At 45.7% G+C, this 22,231-nt stretch overlaps 1 protein-coding gene across 1 annotated transcript in view; it reads right to left on the bottom strand.

Annotated features, from left to right (window-relative positions):
* Window positions 1–4,704: 4,704 nt before the first annotated feature.
* The window catches only part of NOL4L (nucleolar protein 4 like), an 86,883-nt gene continuing 69,356 nt past the window's right edge, over window positions 4,705–22,231 (bottom strand). Inside the window, exons 6-8 of the mRNA XM_075571758.1 lie at window positions 5,776–6,038; window positions 5,517–5,696; window positions 4,705–5,067 (exon numbers count right to left, since the gene is read on the bottom strand). Coding sequence (XP_075427873.1) covers window positions 4,720–5,067; window positions 5,517–5,696; window positions 5,776–6,038 — 791 coding nt within the window. The 3' untranslated portion in view covers window positions 4,705–4,719. The remainder of the gene's footprint in view (window positions 5,068–5,516; window positions 5,697–5,775; window positions 6,039–22,231) is intronic.

Raw genomic sequence — 22,231 nt, forward strand, 5'->3', positions numbered from 1 at the left:
ATACGGATCCCCCCTATACCCAGGGAGAATCTAACCCTGACACTAATACGGATCCCCCCTATACCCAGGGAGAATCTAACCCTGACACTAATACGGATCCCCCCTATACCCAGGGAGGATCTAACCCTGACACTAATACGGATCCCCCCTATACCCAGGGAGAATCTAACCCTGACACTAATACGGATCCCCCCTATACCCAGGGAGAATCTAAACCTGACACTAATACGGATCCCCCCTATACCCAGGGAGGATCTAACCCTGACACTAATACGGATCCCCCCTATACCCAGGGAGGATCTAACCCTGACACTAATACGGATCCCCCCCTATACCCAGGGAGAATCTAACCCTGACACTAATACGGATCCCCCCTATACCCAGGGAGAATCTAACCCTGACACTAATACGGATCCCCCCCCATACCCAGGGAGGATCTAACCCTGACACTAATACGGATCCCCCCCTATAGCCAGGGAGAATCTAACCCTGACACTAATACGGATCCCCCCTATACCCAGGGAGGATCTAACCCTGACACTAATACGGATCCACCCTATAGCCAGGGAGAATCTAACCCTGACACTAATACGGATCCCCCCTATACCCAGGGAGGATCTAACCCTGACACTAATACGGATCCCCCCTATACCCAGGGAGAATCTAACCCTGACACTAATACGGATCCCCCCCTATAGCCAGGGAGGATCTAACCCTGACACTAATACGGATCCCCCCCTATACCCAGGGAGAATCTAACCCTGACACTAATACGGATCCCCCCTATAGCCAGGGAGAATCTAACCCTGACACTAATACGGATCCCCCCTATACCCAGGGAGAATCTAACCCTGACACTAATACGGATCCCCCCTATAGCCAGGGAGAATCTAACCCTGACACTAATACGGATCCCCCCTATAGCCAGGGAGAATCTAACCCTGACACTAATACGGATCCCCCCCTATAGCCAGGGAGGATCTAACCCTGACACTAATACGGATCCCCCCTATACCCAGGGAGGATCTAACCCTGACACTAATACGGATCCCCCCTATAGCCAGGGAGAATCTAACCCTGACACTAATACGGATCCCCCCTATACCCAGGGAGAATCTAAACCTGACACTAATACGGATCCCCCTATACCCAGGGAGGATCTAACCCTGACACTAATACGGACCCCCCTATACCCAGGGAGAATCTAAACCTGACACTAATACAAATCCCCCCTATACCCAGGGAGGATCTAACCCTGACACTAATACGGATCCCCCCCTATACCCAGGGAGGATCTAACCCTGACACTAATACGGATCCCCCCTATAGCCAGGGAGGATCTAACCCTGACACTAATACGGATCCCCCCTATAGCCAGGGAGAATCTAACCCTGACACTAATACGGATCCCCCCTATACCCAGGGAGAATCTAAACCTGACACTAATACGGATCCCCCCTATAGCCAGGGAGGATCTAACCCTGACACTAATACGGATCCCCCCTATACCCAGGGAGAATCTAACCCTGACACTAATACGGATCCCCCCTATACCCAGGGAGGATCTAACCCTGACACTAATACGGATCCCCCCTATACCCAGGGAGGATCTAACCCTGACACTAATACGGATCCCCCCTATAGCCAGGGAGAATCTAACCCTGACACTAATACGGATCCCCCCTATAGCCAGGGAGGATCTAACCCTGACACTAATACGGATCCCCCCTATAGCCAGGGAGGATCTAACCCTGACACTAATACAAATCCCCCCTATAGCCAGGGAGGATCTAACCCTGACACTAATACGGATCCCCCCTATACCCAGGGAGGATCTAACCCTGACACTAATACGGATCCCCCCTATAGCCAGGGAGAATCTAACCCTGACACTAATACGGATCCCCCCTATACCCAGGGAGGATCTAACCCTGACACTAATACGGATCCCCCTATACCCAGGGAGGATCTAACCCTGACACTAATACGGATCCCCCCCTATAGCCAGGGAGGATCTAACCCTGACACTAATACGGATCCCCCCTATACCCAGGGAGAATCTAACCCTGACACTAATACAAATCCCCCCTATAGCCAGGGAGAATCTAACCCTGACACTAATACGGATCCCCCCCTATAGCCAGGGAGGATCTAACCCTGACACTAATACGGATCCCCCCCTATACCCAGGGAGGATCTAACCCTGACACTAATACGGATCCCCCCTATACCCAGGGAGGATCTAACCCTGACACTAATACAAATCCCCCCTATAGCCAGGGAGGATCTAACCCTGACACTAATACAAATCCCCCCTATAGCCAGGGAGAATCTAACCCTGACACTAATACGGATCCCCCCTATACCCAGGGAGGATCTAACCCTGACACTAATACAAATCCCCCCTATAGCCAGGGAGAATCTAACCCTGACACTAATACAAATCCCCCCTATACCCAGGGAGAATCTAACCCTGACACTAATACGGATCCCTCCTATACCCAGGGAGAATCTAACCCTGACACTAATACGGATCCCCCCTATACCCAGGGAGGATCTAACCCTGACACTAATACGGATCCCCCCCTATAGCCAGGGAGGATCTAACCCTGACACTAATACGGATCCCCCCTATACCCAGGGAGGATCTAACCCTGACACTAATACGGATCCCCCCTATAGCCAGGGAGGATCTAACCCTGACACTAATACGGATCCCCCCTATACCCAGGGAGAATCTAACCCTGACACTAATACGGATCCCCCCTATACCCAAGGAGAATCTAACCCTGACACTAATACGGATCCCCCCTATAGCCAGGGAGAATCTAACCCTGACACTAATACGGATCCCCCCCTATACCCAGGGAGGATCTAACCCTGACACTAATACGGATCCCCCCTATACCCAGGGAGGATCTAACCCTGACACTAATACGGATCCCCCCTATAGCCAGGGAGAATCTAACCCTGACACTAATACGGATCCCCCCTATACCCAGGGAGGATCTAACCCTGACACTAATACGGATCCCCCCTATAGCCAGGGAGAATCTAAACCTGACACTAATACGGATCCCCCCTATACCCAGGGAGAATCTAACCCTGACACTAATACGGATCCCCCCTATAGCCAGGGAGAATCTAACCCTGACACTAATACGGATCCCCCCTATAGCCAGGGAGAATCTAACCCTGACACTAATACGGATCCCCCCTATACCCAGGGAGGATCTAACCCTGACACTAATACGGATCCCCCCTATACCCAGGGAGGATCTAACCCTGACACTAATACGGATCCCCCCTATAGCCAGGGAGAATCTAACCCTGACACTAATACGGATCCCCCCTATAGCCAGGGAGAATCTAACCCTGACACTAATACGGATCCCCCCTATAGCCAGGGAGAATCTAACCCTGACACTAATACGGATCCCCCCTATAACCAGGGAGAATCTAAACCTGACACTAATACGGATCCCCCCTATACCCAGGGAGAATCTAACCCTGACACTAATACGGATCCCCCCTATACCCAGGGAGAATCTAAACCTGACACTAATACGGATCCCCCCTATACCCAGGGAGAATCTAAACCTGACACTAATACGGATCCCCCCTATACCCAGGGAGAATCTAACCCTGACACTAATACGGATCCCCCCTATAGCCAGGGAGAATCTAACCCTGACACTAATACGGATCCCCCCTATAACCAGGGAGAATCTAACCCTGACACTATAAAGTAACTGGCACTACCAAGGATCTCAATCACTACAGATTCCTGCGGAACATGTGCACAAGGCAAACAAGGCATGCAAAAGCACAATATTACTCCGACAATCTCCACCAGAATACATCAAACCCAGCTAACTTCTGGAAGGTTATCAACAATATATTCCAGCCTCCTAACCATCAACAACCAAGTAATATCACTAAGGAGGGCATTATTATTCCAGGAATAGTCTGACCCTAATACATATTCAACCCACATCCAATAGAGTCTGACCCTAATACAGACCCTCCTACATCCAGGAATGGTCTAACCCTAATAGAGATTCTCCCCCCCCCCCCTACATCCAATATGAATCTGACCCTAATAAAGATCCTCCTACATCCAGGAAGACTCTAACCCCAAGCCTAATACTGATCCCCCCACATCCAGGAATAGTCTGACCCTAAAACAGACCCCCCCACCCTACATTAATGGAGAGGCTAACCTTAACAGTCAATATGCCCTCGCAGGAAGGGGGCTTATATGGCCCCGCATACCAATAACCAACCAAGCTCTCAATGCACATAACCCATAGCCCGACCGTAAGGTTCCTACCCCTGCCCACCACAATGGCAGCTTAACAATGACTATAATCTAATCATCGGGGGCGCATCATTTTTAACCTGCGCCCCCCCTGCCTGCTTACCTACCAGCTCGCGCCCCACCTCCTCCTCGGCTCCGGCGTCAAATGACGCCGCGGGGTCATGCGGTCACGCATGACCCCACGCCGTCATTTCACGCTGGTTAGCATGGCGACGTGTCACCGAAGATCAGGTAGAAGCTGCAGAGGCCTCGCGTGGCTTCACCCCCCCCCACCATTTAGTTTATATGCCTTGGGGGAGAGCGCGGGAGCTCTGTAGCTGCCGCGACCCCCTGGAAATTCTCTAGCCCCCCTGGGTGGCGTGCCCCATACTTTGCGCACCCCTGATCTAATCTATATGTCACCACGCCTTTGTTTTACTAACAAGATACGCGTCCCTGGATAACGACGCTATATAAATGCTGGTAGAAATAAATGACCCCCGGCAGGGAGGGGCCGCACACCTGCCCAGGGACGAGCTTACATAGGCCCGGTATCTGGTGGCCCCCGGACTCACCATCTCCATGCCGTTCTTCTTCATGCGCCGGCAGGACTTGAGGTACGTGCGGATGCGCTTTCGCGCTCTCTCCTGAAATTCCGGGAACTGGCGGCTGCAGGACTCGATGATGGCCTGAATCTTCTCCTTCGGCTGCTTGGAGATGGGAACCATGCGGTCCAGATTCTCGTCCACAAACAGGCGCACAAACATCTGGAGAGGGGAACCAAAGGCACCGAACAGGTCATCTCACCTTCGCCCACCCTCCTGATCAGCAAGGCCGCGATTGTACCCCGCGCGATGGCGCTCGCGACAAGAATAAGCTGCCCAATCCGTATGAGGGCGACTCTAGTGCACGCGGCAGAGCGCGATGGCGCGAGCGTGTTTTGAGAAGACAAAAAACGTTGTCTTTTCAAGCGACGGCCGCGTCACGTGAGCGGTTTAGCCAATGAGGGCGAACTTCTCACGTGACGTCACAGCCAGGCCTCCCAGCGCAGTTCACATTCGTGCCAGCGACAGGCGTGCGCCACCTGCACGCTCTCCGTCAACCGCGCGGGGAGTATAATCGCAACCTAATACTCCCATAGCAGCGTGCGATCATATCAGCGCTGCTCTGTACTGCAGCAGATGTAATACAGAGGGGACGAGAGTCTGTTACTCACATTAAAAGCCTTCAGACGCTCAGGGTCCAGCCCCTCCGTGTCTGTGATCCGATCGTTATCTTCATGGTCATCATCATCGTCATCGTCACCCGCAGGGGTCCTTCCAACTGTAAGGTCTTCTGCGCAGCCGCTCACTTCTGTCTTGATGGAGTCATAACTCCCAGAGCTGTATGGAGGGGACTGAAGAGGGAGACACCGAGGATGAGCCCCTGGAACGGTTAGCCAGGTGCGCTCTCATTCTCTTGTATATTGGACCCACCTCGGATGTGGCTTTGATGGCGTATTTCACGCGGCTCCTCAGGGCGTCGGTGCTGCAGCCGTCGGATGTATAGGGTGGGGCCCCCAGAGAAGGATGCAGCTTGTCGCTGAGATTGATGGGCTGATCGTCAGACGGGGCAGTGAGTTCCAGAGCAGAGCTGGTGGAGTTCCCGTTCATGTCAGGGAGGGATCCTTCAAGGGCAGTGCTGGGGGGGTTCAGCACAGAGAAGCCATTCCCACTGCAGCTCTCCGAGGAGGAGTCATCTGAAAAAGGCAGGGAGAGCATGAGCCCAAGCAACTGCCAACCAATCCCCCAAACCACCAGCTAATCGACCCTTCCCCCAACACGACAGCTAACTGACCCTTTCCTCAACCCTCCATATAGCCCATCCTTCAACCCGCCAGCTAACCAACCCATCCCATAACCGACCCATCCTTCAACCCGCCACCTAACCAACCCATCCCCTAACCGTCAGATAACCAACACATCCTTCAACCTGCCAGCTAACCAACTCATCACCTAACCGTCAGATAACCCTTCTTAGGTTCTCTGTTGGCTGCCCCCCTCCTTACCTGGCACGGCGTCAAATGTCGCGGGGTTGTGTGACGTCACCCGCGGCGGCATTTGACGTCACGTTACCATAGCAACCGTGACGTCACATGACCCCGCGCGTTGCCATGGTCACGCGTGCTGAAGCCGGCAGAATCCCATTAAGTAGAGGTTGCAGAGGCCTCTCACGGTCCCCCGACATTTCATTTAAATGCCTGGGAGGAGAGCGCGGGACTTCTGCAAACGCCCGTGCCCCCCAAAACAATCTCGCGCCCCCCAGTTTCTACACCACTGAGATAACTGACTCATCTTTTAACCCACCAGCTAACCAACTCATCCCCGAACAGTCATATAACCGACCCATCCTTCAACCGCCAGCTAACCAACCCATCCCGTCAGATAATCGACTCATCCTCCAACCGCCACCTAACCAACCCATCCCCATACCCGTCAGATAACGACCCATCCTTCAACCCGCCAGATAACCAACCCATCAGATAACCGACTCATCCCTCAACCCGCCAGCGAACCAACCCTTTATTCCCTGTACCCAATTTTCCAACTCTGTAAATGAAATGTCTATGAATTGACTTTATAACCCTGAACTTTTAATGTAACCGTGTATTGTCATAACTCTGTGCCCAGGACATACTTAAAAACGAGAGGTAACTCTCAATGTATTACTTCCTGGTAACACATTTTTATAAATAAATAAAACCCGCCAGCTAACCAACCGATCACCTAACCGTCAGATAACCGACTCATCCTTCAACCCGCCAGCTAACCAACCCATCCCCTAACCGTGCAGTTAACAGCCCATCCCCCAACCTGCCAGGTCACCAATCCATCCCCCAACCTGCCACCTAACCCACCCAGATATTCACCAGCTGCCAGTTTATCAGTCGCACTATCCTATCACTGGCACTGGGTCCTGACCCTCTGTCAGAATATTTTATGTTCCATCAGTATGAATCATATTCAGAGGGGCTTGAGGGGATCATCTTTAGGAAGCGCCCTTTCCCCCCTGAGGTTTTAGGAAGAGTAGAGAGCCGCTCAGTGCAGAAACTTCTGTCACACACAGGAACCATGTTGTAGTCTGAGCCTCCAGCAGAGGGAGGGAGGGGGGAGGGGATATGTGTGTGTGTGGGGGGGGAGAATGAGGAAGGGAAGGGCAGAGGAGAGGGGGGGAGGGGAAGGGCAGTGGAGGGGGGGCGGAGAGAGCAGAGGAGAGGGGGGGGGGCACAAGGAATCCACTTCCTGTGATCCAGATACAAAGACACTGCATTGAGGGCTGAGCAGATGGCAGACACAGGCTTCCTCTTCTCAGACAATAGGCCGAGTTGCAGCTCGACACACAGTGATAACAGGTGGTTGTGGTCCTGTGGTGAGGGTCTGAGGACAGATCCCAGGGATATACCTGGCCCCTCCTCCCCTTTCACTCCTCCATCCTGGGATAGGCTACCTACTGATACAGTACACAGGTGCAGTGTATATATGTAAGGTACGGATACAGTACACAGGCACCGTGTATATATGTAACATACTGATACAGTACACAGGTGCCGTGTATATATGTAAGGTATGGATACAGTACACAGGTGCCGTGTATATATGTAACATACTGATACAGTACACAGGCGCCGTGTATATATGTAAGGTACGGATACAGTACACAGGTGCAGTGTATATATGTAAGGTACGGATACAGTACACAGGCACCGTGTATATATGTAACATACTGATACAGTACACAGGTGCCGTGTATATATGTAAGGTATGGATACAGTACACAGGTGCAGTGTATATATGTAACATACTGATACAGTACACAGGTGCCGTGTATATATGTAACGTACTGATACAGTACACAGGTGCCGTGTATATATGTAACATACTGATACAGTACACAGGTGCCGTGTATATATGTAACGTACTGATACAGTACACAGGTGCCGTGTATATATGTAACATACTGATACAGTACACAGGTGCCGTGTATATATGTAACATACTGATACAGTACACAGGTGCCGTGTATATATGTAACATACTGATACAGTACACAGGTGCCGTGTATATATGTAACGTACTGATACAGTACACAGGTGCCGTGTATATATGTAACGTACTGATACAGTACACAGGTGCAGTGTATATATGTAAGGTACGGATACAGTACACAGGTGCCGTGTATATATGTAACATACTGATACAGTACACAGGTGCAGTGTATATATGTAACATACTGATACAGTACACAGGTGCAGTGTATATATGTAAGGTACGGATACAGTACACAGGTGCCGTGTATATATGTAACATACTGATACAGTACACAGGTGCCGTGTATATATGTAAGGTACGGATACAGTACACAGGCACCGTGTATATATGTAACATACTGATACAGTACACAGGTGACGTGTATATATGTAACATACTGATACAGTACACAGGTGCCGTGTATATATGTAAGGTACGGATACAGTACACAGGCACCGTGTATATATGTAACATACTGATACAGTACACAGGTGCCGTGTATATATGTAACATACTGATACAGTACACAGGCACCGTGTATATATGTAACATACTGATATAGTACACAGGTGCCGTGTATATATGTAAGGTACGGATACAGTACACAGGTGCCGTGTATATATGTAAGGTACGGATACAGTACACAGGCACCGTGTATATATGTAACATACTGATACAGTACACAGGTGCCGTGTATATATGTAAGGTACGGATACAGTACACAGGTGCCGTGTATATATGTAAGGTACGGATACAGTACACAGGCACCGTGTATATATGTAACATACTGATACAGTACACAGGTGCCGTGTATATATGTAACGTACTGATACAGTACACAGGTGCCGTGTATATATGTAACATACTGATACAGTACACAGGTGCCGTGTATATATGTAACGTACTGATACAGTACACAGGTGCCGTGTATATATGTAACATACTGATACAGTACACAGGCACCGTGTATATATGTAACGTACTGATACAGTACACAGGTGCCATGTATATATGTAAGGTACGGATACAGTACACAGGTGCCGTGTATATATGTAAGGTACGGATACAGTACACAGGTGCCGTGTATATATGTAACATACTGATACAGTACACAGGTGCCGTGTATATATGTAAGGTACGGATACAGTACACAGGTGCCGTGTATATATGTAAGGTACGGATACAGTACACAGGTGCCGTGTATATATGTAACATACTGATACAGTACACAGGTGCCGTGTATATATGTAACATACTGATACAGTACACAGGCACCGTGTATATATGTAACATACTGATACAGTACACAGGTGCCGTGTATATATGTAACGTACTGATACAGTACACAGGTGCCGTGTATATATGTAACATACTGATACAGTACACAGGCACCGTGTATATATGTAACATACTGATATAGTACACAGGTGCCGTGTATATATGTAAGGTACGGATACAGTACACAGGTGCCGTGTATATATGTAACATACTGATACAGTACACAGGTGCCGTGTATATCTGTAACATACTGATACAGTACACAGGTGCCGTGTATATCTGTAACATACTGATACAGTACACAGGTGCCGTGTATATATGTAACGTACTGATACAGTACACAGGCACCGTGTATATATGTAACATACTGATACAGTACACAGGCACCGTGTATATATGTAACATACTGATACAGTACACAGGCACCGTGTATATATGTAAGGTACGGATACAGTACACAGGTGCCGTGTATATATGTAACATACTGATACAGTACACAGGTGCCGTGTATATATGTAACATACTGATACAGTACACAGGCACCGTGTATATATGTAACATACTGATATAGTACACAGGTGCCGTGTATATATGTAAGGTACGGATACAGTACACAGGTACCGTGTATATATGTAACATACTGATACAGTACACAGGCGCCGTGTATATATGTAACATACTGATACAGTACACAGGCACCGTGTATATATGTAACATACTGATATAGTACACAGGTGCCGTGTATATATGTAAGGTACGGATACAGTACACAGGTGCCGTGTATATATGTAAGGTACGGATACAGTACACAGGTACCGTGTATATATGTAACATACTGATACAGTACACAGGTGCCGTGTATATATGTAACATACTGATACAGTACACAGGCACCGTGTATATATGTAACATACTGATATAGTACACAGGTGCCGTGTATATATGTAAGGTACGGATACAGTACACAGGTGCCGTGTATATCTGTAACATACTGATACAGTACACAGGCACCGTGTATATATGTAACATACTGATACAGTACACAGGCACCGTGTATATATGTAAGGTACGGATACAGTACACAGGTGCCGTGTATATATGTAACATACTGATACAGTACACAGGTGCCGTGTATATATGTAACATACTGATACAGTACACAGGCACCGTGTATATATGTAACATACTGATATAGTACACAGGTGCCGTGTATATATGTAAGGTACGGATACAGTACACAGGTACCGTGTATATATGTAACATACTGATACAGTACACAGGCGCCGTGTATATATGTAACATACTGATACAGTACACAGGCACCGTGTATATATGTAACATACTGATATAGTACACAGGTGCCGTGTATATATGTAAGGTACGGATACAGTACACAGGTACCGTGTATATATGTAACATACTGATACAGTACACAGGCGCCGTGTATATATGTAACATACTGATACAGTACACAGGTGCCTAGTGTGTGTGTGTGTGTGTATGTGTGTATATATGTGTATATGTATATATATATATATATATATATATATATATATATATATATATATCATACTGATACTGATACATATATGCACAGCACCTGTATACTGTAACAAACTGATACAGTATACAGGTACCGTGCATATATTTTACATACTGATATATATCTTGTGTATATCACTTACAGATATATAGCTGCTGTGTGTATTACACACGGGTACAATTTATTTATATATGGGTGCTGTGTATATGTGACCGGTATATGGGTGTTGTGTACATCTGACACCAGTATATGGGTGTTGTCTGCTGTGTATATGTGACACAGGTATATGGGTGCTGTGTATATGTGACACCGGTATATGGGTATTGTCTGCTGTGTATATGTGATACAGGTATATGGGTGCTGTGTATATGTGACACCGGTATATGGGTATTGTCTGCTGTGTATATGTGATACAGGTATATGGGTGCTGTGTATATGTGATACACTGATATTCAGGTTCATACTTCGGCTACAGTGACGGTGGGAGAGGGTTGTGGATTTAGCAGGAAGCTCTGCAGCGTCTCCCTCCCCCGTCTCTGCTTCCCCTGTCAGAGGCTCTGACCTGATGCTTCTTATAAAGATTAACTAGTGTTATCTCTGACACCGGCAGCACAAGTCACACTGCATGCGGCAGCGCAAGTCACGCTGCATGCGGCAGCGCAAGTCACGCTGCATGCGGCAGCGCAAGTCACGCTGCATGCGGCAGCGCAAGTCACGCTGCATGCGGCAGCGCAAGTCACGCTGCATGAGGCAGCGCAAGTCACGCTGCATGCGGCAGCGCAAGCTACGCTGCATGCGGCAGCGCAAGTCACGCTGCATGCGGCAGCGCAAGTCACGCTGCATGCGGCAGCGCAAGTCACGCTGCATGCGGCAGCGCAAGTCACGCTGCATGCGGCAGCGCAAGTCACGCTGCATGCGGCAGCGCAAGTCACGCTGCATGCGGCAGCGCAAGTCACGCTGCATGCGGCAGCGCATGTCACACTGCATGCGGCAGCGCAAGTCACACTGCATGCGGCAACGCAAGCTACACTGCATGCGGCAGCGCAAGTCACACTGCATGCGGCAGCGCAAGTCACACTGCATGCGGCAGCGCAAGTCACACTGCATGCGGCAGCGCAAGTCACACTGCATGCGGCAGCGCAAGTCACACTGCATGCGGCAGCGCAAGTCACACGGCACGCGGCAGCACAAGTCACACGGCATGCGGCAGCACAAGTCACACGGCATGCGGCAGCGCAAGTCACACTGCATGCCGGTATCCTCTCACACCAACACCGCGGCATCCCCACGCCAACTCCACTGCATCCCAAAGCCAACACCGCGGCAACTCCACGCCATCCCCACACCAATAACACGGCATCCCCAAGCCAACAACGCGGCATCCCCACGCCAAGAACGTGGCATCCCACGCCAACAAGGCGGCATCCCCACGCCAACACCGCGGCATCCCCACGCCAACTCCACGGCATCCCCAGGTCAACACCGCGGCATCCCCACGCCAACTCCACGGCATCCCCAGGTCAACACTGCGGCATCCTCACGCCAACATCGCGGCAACTCCACCTCAACACCATGGCAACCCAATGACAACACCGTGGAAACTCCACGCCAACACTATGGCAACCCAATGACAACACCGTGGAAACTCCACGCCAACACTATGGCAACCCAATGACAACACCACATCAAATTGGGTCCAAGGACTCTCCCATACGCAAAATGTCCTTCAGATATTAAGAAACCCACCTACAGGGTGATAATACTACAGGGTCAGCTACCCCCTACAGGGTGATAATACTACAGGGTCAGCTACCCCCTACAGGGTGATAATACTACGGGGTCAGCTACCCCTGCAGGGTGATAATACTACGGGGTCAGCTACCCCTACAGGGTGATAATACTATGGGGTCAGCTGCCCCTACAGGTTGATAAAACTACAGGGTCAGCTACCCTCTACAGGGTGATAATACTACGGAGTCAGCAGCCCCCTACAGGGTGATAATACTACGGGGTCAGCTACCCCCTACAGGGTGATAATACTACGGGGTCAGCTACCCCCTAAAGGGTGATAATACTACAGGTCAACTGCCCCCTACAGGGTGATAATACTACGGGGTCAGCTGCCCCCTATAGGGTGATAATACTACGGGGTCAGCTACCCCCTACAGGGTGATAATACTACAGGGTCAGCTGACCCCTACAGGGTGATAATACTACGTGATCATCCGTACCATAAGGTGCCGCACGCAGTCTCATGACGATTCAACAGTATCCAGGACAAAGCAGCAATAAATTTAAGTGTCCTCCCTTCCTTATTCTGCCTGCAGCTTCTGCATGTCAAGTAGTAAAAAGCAGAACAATGACCCCTCTAATACTCGCAATACAATATAACTGTAACAAGCAGGACAATGACCCCTCTAATACTCAAAATACAATGTAACAAGCAGGACAATTACCCCTCTAATACTCACAATACAATGTAACAAGCAGGACAATGACCCCTCTAATACTCACAATACAATGTAATCAGCAGTACATTGACCGCTCTAATACTCACAATACAATGTAACAAGCAGGACAATGACCCCTCTAATACTCACAATACAATATAACTGTAACAAGCAGGACAATGAACCCTCTAATACTCACAATACAATGTAACAAGCAGGACAATGACCCCTCTAATACTCACAATACAATGTAACAAGCAGGACAATGACCCTTCTAATACTCACAATACAAGGTAACAAGCAGGACAATTACCCATCTAATACTCACAGTACAATGTAACAAGCAGGACAATGACCCCTCTAATACTCACAATACAATGTAACAAGCAGGACAATGACCCCTCTACTACTTACAATACAATGTAACCAGCAGGACAATGACCCCTCTAATACTCACAATACAATGTAACAAGCAGGACAATGACCCCTCTAATACTCGCAAAACAATATAAAAAGCAGGACAATGACCCCTCTCATACTCACAATACAATGTAACAAGCAGGACAATTACCCCTCTAATACTCACAATACAATGTAACAAGCAGGACAATGACCCCTCTAATACTCACAATACAATATAACTGTAACAAGCAGGACAATGACCCTTCTAATACTCACAATACAATGTAACAAGCAGGACAATTACCAATCTAATACTCACAATACAATGTAACAAGCAGGACAATGACCCCTCTAATACTCACAATACAATGTAACAAGCAGGACAATCACCAATCTAATACTCACAATACAATGTAACAAGCAGGACAATTACCCCTCTAATACTAACAATACAATGTAACAAGCAGGACAATGACCCCTCTAATACTCACAATACAATGTAACAAGCAGGACAATGACCCCTCTAATACTCAATACAATGTAACAAGCAGGACAATGACCCCTCTAATACTCACAATACAATATAACAAGCAGGACAATTACCCCTCTAATACTCACAATTCAATTTAACAAGCAGGCAATGACCCCTCTAATACTCAATACAATGTAACAAGCAGGACAATGACCCCTCTAATACTCACAATACAATATAACAAGCAGGACAATTACCCCTCTAATACTCACAATACAATGTAACAAGCAGGACAATTACCAATCTAATACTCACAATACAATGTAACAAGCAGGACAATGACCCCTCTAATACTCACAATACAATGTAACAAGCAGGACAATCACCAATCTAATACTCACAATACAATGTAACAAGCAGGACAATTACCCCTCTAATACTCACAGTACAATGTAACAAGCAGGACAATTACCCCTCTAATACTCACAATACAATGTAACAAGCAGGACAATTACCCCTCTAATACTCACAATACAATGTAACCAGCAGGACAATTACCCCTCTAATACTCACAATACAATGTAACCAGCAGGACAATGACCCCTCTAATACTCACAATACAATGTAACCAGCAGGACAATGACCCCTCTAATACTCACAATACAATGTAACCAGCAGGACAATTACCCCTCTAATACTCACAATACAATGTAACAAGCAGGACAATGACCCCTCTAATACTCGCAAAACAATATAAAAAGCAGGACAATGACCCCTCTCATACTCACAATACAATGTAACAAGCAGGACAATTACCCCTCTAATACTCACAATACAATGTAACAAGCAGGACAATGACCCCTCTAATACTCACAATACAATATAACTGTAACAAGCAGGACAATGACCCTTCTAATACTCACAATACAATGTAACAAGCAGGACAATTACCAATCTAATACTCACAATACAATGTAACAAGCAGGACAATGACCCCTCTAATACTCACAATACAATGTAACAAGCAGGACAATCACCAATCTAATACTCACAATACAATGTAACAAGCAGGACAATTACCCCTCTAATACTAACAATACAATGTAACAAGCAGGACAATGACCCCTCTAATACTCACAATACAATGTAACAAGCAGGACAATGACCCCTCTAATACTCAATACAATGTAACAAGCAGGACAATGACCCCTCTAATACTCACAATACAATATAACAAGCAGGACAATTACCCCTCTAATACTCACAATTCAATTTAACAAGCAGGCAATGACCCCTCTAATACTCAATACAATGTAACAAGCAGGACAATGACCCCTCTAATACTCACAATACAATATAACAAGCAGGACAATTACCCCTCTAATACTCACAATACAATGTAACAAGCAGGACAATTACCAATCTAATACTCACAATACAATGTAACAAGCAGGACAATGACCCCTCTAATACTCACAATACAATGTAACAAGCAGGACAATCACCAATCTAATACTCACAATACAATGTAACAAGCAGGACAATTACCCCTCTAATACTCACAGTACAATGTAACAAGCAGGACAATTACCCCTCTAATACTCACAATACAATGTAACAAGCAGGACAATTACCCCTCTAATACTCACAATACAATGTAACCAGCAGGACAATTACCCCTCTAATACTCACAATACAATGTAACCAGCAGGACAATGACCCCTCTAATACTCACAATACAATGTAACCAGCAGGACAATGACCCCTCTAATACTCACAATACAATGTAACCAGCAGGACAATTACCCCTCTAATACTCACAATACAATGTAACAAGCAGGACAATGACCCCTCTAATACTCACAGTACAATGTAACAAGCAGGACAATTACCCCTCTAATACTCACAATACAATGTAACAAGCAGGACAATGACCCCTCTAATACTCACAGTACAATGTAACAAGCAGGACAATGACCCCTCTAATACTCACAGTACAATGTAACAAGCAGGACAATGACCCCTCTAATACTCACAATACAATGTAACAAGCAGGACAATTACCCCTCTAATACTCACAATACAATGTAACCAGCAGGACAATTACCCCTCTAATACTCACAATACAATGTAACCAGCAGGACAATGACCCCTCTGATACTCACAATACAATGTAACCAGCAGGACAATGACCCCTCTAATACTCACAATACAATGTAACAAGCAGGACAATTACCCCTCTAATACTCACAATACAATGTAACCAGCAGGACAATTACCCCTCTAATACTCACAATACAATGTAACAAGCAGGACAATGACCGCTCTAATACTCACAATACAATGTAACAAGCAGGACAATGACCCCTCTAATACTCACAATACAATGTAACAAGCAAGACAATGACCCTTCTAATACTCACAATACACTGTAGCAAGCAGGACAATGACCCCTCTAATACTCACAATACAATGTAACAAGCAAGGCAATGACCCCTCTAATACTCACAATACAATATAACAAGCAGGACAATGACCCCTCTAATAGTCACAATACAATGTAAAAAGCAGGACAATGACCCCTCTAATACTCACAATTCAATGTAACAAGCAGGCAATGACCCCTCTAATACTCACAATACAATGTAACAAGCAGGACAATGACCCCTCTAATACTCACAATACAATGTAACAAGCAGGACAATTACCCCTCTAATACTCACAATACAATGTAACAAGCAGGACAATGACCCCTCTAATACTCACAATACAATGTAACAAGCAGGACAATTACCCCTCTAATACTCACAATACAATGTAACAAGCAGGACAATGACCCCTCTAATACTCACAATACAATATAACTGTAACAAGCAGGACAATGACCCTTCTAATACTCACAATACAATGTAACAAGCAGGACAATTACCAATCTAATACTCACAATACAATGTAACAAGCAGGACAATGACCCCTCTAATACTCACAATACAATGTAACAAGCAGGACAATCACCAATCTAATACTCACAATACAATGTAACAAGCAGGACAATTACCCCTCTAATACTCACAATACAATGTAACAAGCAGGACAATGACCCCTCTAATACTCACAATACAATGTAACAAGCAGGACAATGACCCCTCTAATACTCAATACAATGTAACAAGCAGGACAATGACCCCTCTAATACTCACAATACAATATAACAAGCAGGACAATTACCCCTCTAATACTCACAATTCAATGTAACAAGCAGGCAATGACCCCTCTAATACTCAATACAATGTAACAAGCAGGACAATGACCCTTCTAATACTCACAATACAATATAACAAGCAGGACAATTAACCCTCTAATACTCACAATACAATGTAACAAGCAGGACAATTACCAATCTAATACTCACAATACAATGTAACAAGCAGGACAATGACCCCTCTAATACTCACAATACAATGTAACAAGCAGGACAATCACCAATCTAATACTCACAATACAATGTAACAAGCAGGACAATTACCCCTCTAATACTCACAATACAATGTAACAAGCAGGACAATGACCCCTCTAATACTCACAATACAATGTAACAAGCAGGACAATGACCCCTCTAATACTCGCAAAACAATATAAAAAGCAGGACAATGACCCCTCTAATACTCACAATTCAATGTAACAAGCAGGCAATGACCCCTCTAATACTCACAATACAATGTAGCAAGCAGGACAATGACCCCTCTAATACTCACAATACAATATAACAAGCAGGACAATAACCCCTCTAATACTCACAATACAATATAACAAGCAGGACAATGACCCCTCTAATACTCACAATTCAATGTAACAAGCAGGACAATGACCCCTCTAATACTCACAATACAATATAACAAGCAGGACAATGACCCCTCTAATACTCACAATTCAATGTAACAAGCAGGACAATGACCCCTCTAATACTCACAATACAATATAACAAGCAGGACAATGACCCCTCTAATACTCACAATTCAATGTAACAAGCAGGCAATTACCCCTCTAATACTCACAATACAATGTAACAAGCAGGACAATTACCAATCTAATACTCACAATACAATGTAACAAGCAGGACAATGACCCCTCTAATACTCACAATACAATGTAACAAGCAGGACAATCACCAATCTAATACTCACAAAACAATGTAACAAGCAGGACAATTACCCCTCTAATACTCGCAATACAATGTAACAAGCAGGACAATGACCCCTCTAATACTCACAATACAATGTAACAAGCAGGACAATGACCCCTCTAATACTCGCAAAACAATGTAAAAAGCAGGACAATGACCCCTCTAATACTCACAATACAATGTAACAAGCAGGACAATTACCCCTCTAATACTCACAATACAATGTAACAAGCAGGACAATGACCCCTCTAATACTCACAATACAATATAACTGTAACAAGCAGGACAATGACCCCTCTAATACTCACAATACAATGTAACAAGCAGGACAATTACCAATCTAATACTCACAATACAATGTAACAAGCAGGACAATGACCCATCTAATACTCACAATACAATGTAACAAGCAGGACAATTACCCCTCTAATACTCACAATTCAATGTAACAAGCAGGCAATGACCCCTCTAATACTCAATACAATGTAACAAGCAGGACAATGACCCTTCTAATACTCACAATACAATGTAACAAGCAGGACAATTACCAATCTAATACTCACAATACAATGTAACAAGCAGGACAATGACCCCTCTAATACTCACAATACAATATAACAAGCAGGACAATTACCCCTCTAATACTCACAATTCAATGTAACAAGCAGGCAATGACCCCTCTAATACTCAATACAATGTAACAAGCAGGACAATTACCAATCTAATACTCACAATACAATGTAACAAGCAGGACAATGACCCCTCTAATACTCACAATACAATATAACAAGCATGACAATTACCCCTCTAATACTCACAATACAATGTAACAAGCAGGACAATTACCAATCTAATACTCACAATACAATGTAACAAGCAGGACAATGACCCCTCTAATACTCACAATACAATGTAACAAGCAGGACAATCACCAATCTAATACTCACAATACAATGTAACAAGCAGGACAATGACCCCTCTAATACTCACAATACAATGTAACAAGCAGGACAATGACCCCTCTAATACTCGCAAAACAATATAAAAAGCAGGACAATGACCCCTCTAATACTCACAATACAATGTAACAAGCAGGACAATTACCCCTCTAATACTCACAATACAATGTAACAAGCAGGACAATTACCCCTCTAATACTCACAATACAATATAACTGTAACAAGCAGGACAATGACCCCTCTAATACTCACAATACAATGTAACAAGCAGGACAATGACCCCTCTAATACTCACAATACAATATAACTGTAACAAGCAAGACAATGACCCCTCTAATACTCACAATACAATATAACAAGCAGGACAATGACCCTCTAATACTCACAATACAATGTAACAAGCAAGACAATGACCCCTCTAATACTCACAATACAATATAACAAGCAGGACAATGACCCCTCTAATACTCACAATACAATATAACAAGCAGGACAATGACCCCTCTAATACTCACAATTCAATGTAACAAGCAGGCAATGACCCCTCTAATACTCACAATACAATGTAACAAGCAGGACAATGACCCCTCTAATACTCACAATACAATATAACAAGCAGGACAATTACCCCTCTAATACTCACAATACAATGTAACAAGCAGGACAATTACCAATCTAATACTCACAATACAATGTAACAAGCAGGACAATGACCCCTCTAATACTCACAATACAATGTAACAAGCAGGACAATCACCAATCTAATACTCACAATACAATGTAACAAGCAGGACAATTACACCTTTAATACTCACAATACAATGTAACAAGCAGGACAATGACCCCTCTAATACTCACAATACAATGTAACAAGCAGGACAATGACCCCTCTAATACTCGCAAAACAATATAAAAAGCAGGACAATGACCCCTCTAATACTCGCAAAACAATATAAAAAGCAGGACAATTACCCCTCTAATACTCACAATACAATGTAACAAGCAGGACAATGACCCCTCTAATACTCACAATACAATATAACTGTAACAAGCAGGACAATGACCCCTCTAATACTCACAATACACTGTAACAAGCAGGACAATGACCCCTCTAAAACTCACAATACAATGTAACAAGCAGGACAATGACCCCTCTAATACTCACAATACAATGTAACAAGCAGGACAATGACCCCTCTAATACTCACAATACAATGTAACAAGCAGGACAATGACCCCTCTAATACTCACAATACAATGTAACAAGCAGGACAATGACCCCTCTAATACTCACAATACAATGTAACAAGCAGGACAATGACCCCTCTAATACTCACAATACAAGGTAACAAGCAGGACAATGACCCCTCTAATACTCACAATGCACTGTAACAAGCAGGACAATGACCCCTCTAATACTCACAATGCAATGTAACAAGCAGGACAATGACCCCTCTAATACTCACAATGCAATGTAACAAGCAGGACAATGACCCCTCTAATACTCACAATACAATGTAACAAGCAGGACAATGACCCCTCTAATACTCACAATACAATGTAACAAGCAGGACAATGACCCCTCTAATACTCACAATACAATGTAACAAGCAGGACAATGACCCCTCTAATACTCACAATGCAATGTAACAAGCAGGACAATGACCCCTCTAATACTCACAATGCAATGTAACAAGCAGGACAATGACCCCTCTAATACTCACAATACAATGTAACAAGCAGGACAATGACCCCTCTAATACTCACAATACAATGTAACAAGCAGGACAATTACCCCTCTAATACTCACAATACAATGTAACAAGCAGGACAGGGGTTAGTTAGTGAGAGGCGTGTTAGCTCTGGAAGAGGCCAGGGTTAGTGAGAGGTGTGTTAGCTCTGGAAGAGGTCGGGGTTAGTGAGAGGCGTGTTAGCTCTGGAAGAGGTCGGGGTTAGTGAGAGGCGTGTTAGCTCTGGAAGAGGTCGGGGTTAGTGAGAGGCGTGTTAGCTCTGGAAGAGGTCGGGGTTAGTGAGAGGTGTGTTAGCTCTGGAAGAGGTCGGGGTTAGTGAGAGGCGTGTTAGCTCTGGAAGAGGCCAGGGTTAGTGAGAGGCGTGTTAGCTCTGGAAGAGGTCGGGGTTAGTGAGAGGCGTGTTAGCTCTGGAAGAGGTCGGGGTTAGTGAGAGGCGTGTTAGCTCTGGAAGGGGCCAGGGTTAGTGAGAGGCGTGTTAGCTCTGGAAGAGGCCAGGGTTAGTGAGAGGCGTGTTAGCTCTGGAAGAGGTCGGGGTTAGTGAGAGGTGTGTTAGCTCTGGAAGAGGTCGGGGTTAGTGAGAGGTGTGTTAGCTCTGGAAGAGGTCGGGGTTAGTGAGAGGCGTGTTAGCTCTGGAAGAGGTCGGGGTTAGTGAGAGGCGTGTTAGCTCTGGAAGAGGTCGGGGTTAGTGAGAGGCGTGTTAGCTCTGGAAGAGGCCAGGGTTAGTGAGAGGCGTGTTAGCTCTGGAAGAGGTCGGGGTTAGTGAGAGGTGTGTTAGCTCTGGAAGAGGTCGGGGTTAGTGAGAGGCGTGTTAGCTCTGGAAGAGGTC

Source organism: Ascaphus truei, chromosome 15 (assembly GCF_040206685.1).
Source record: "Ascaphus truei isolate aAscTru1 chromosome 15, aAscTru1.hap1, whole genome shotgun sequence".
In the NCBI taxonomy this organism is placed as follows: Eukaryota; Metazoa; Chordata; class Amphibia; order Anura; family Ascaphidae; genus Ascaphus; species Ascaphus truei.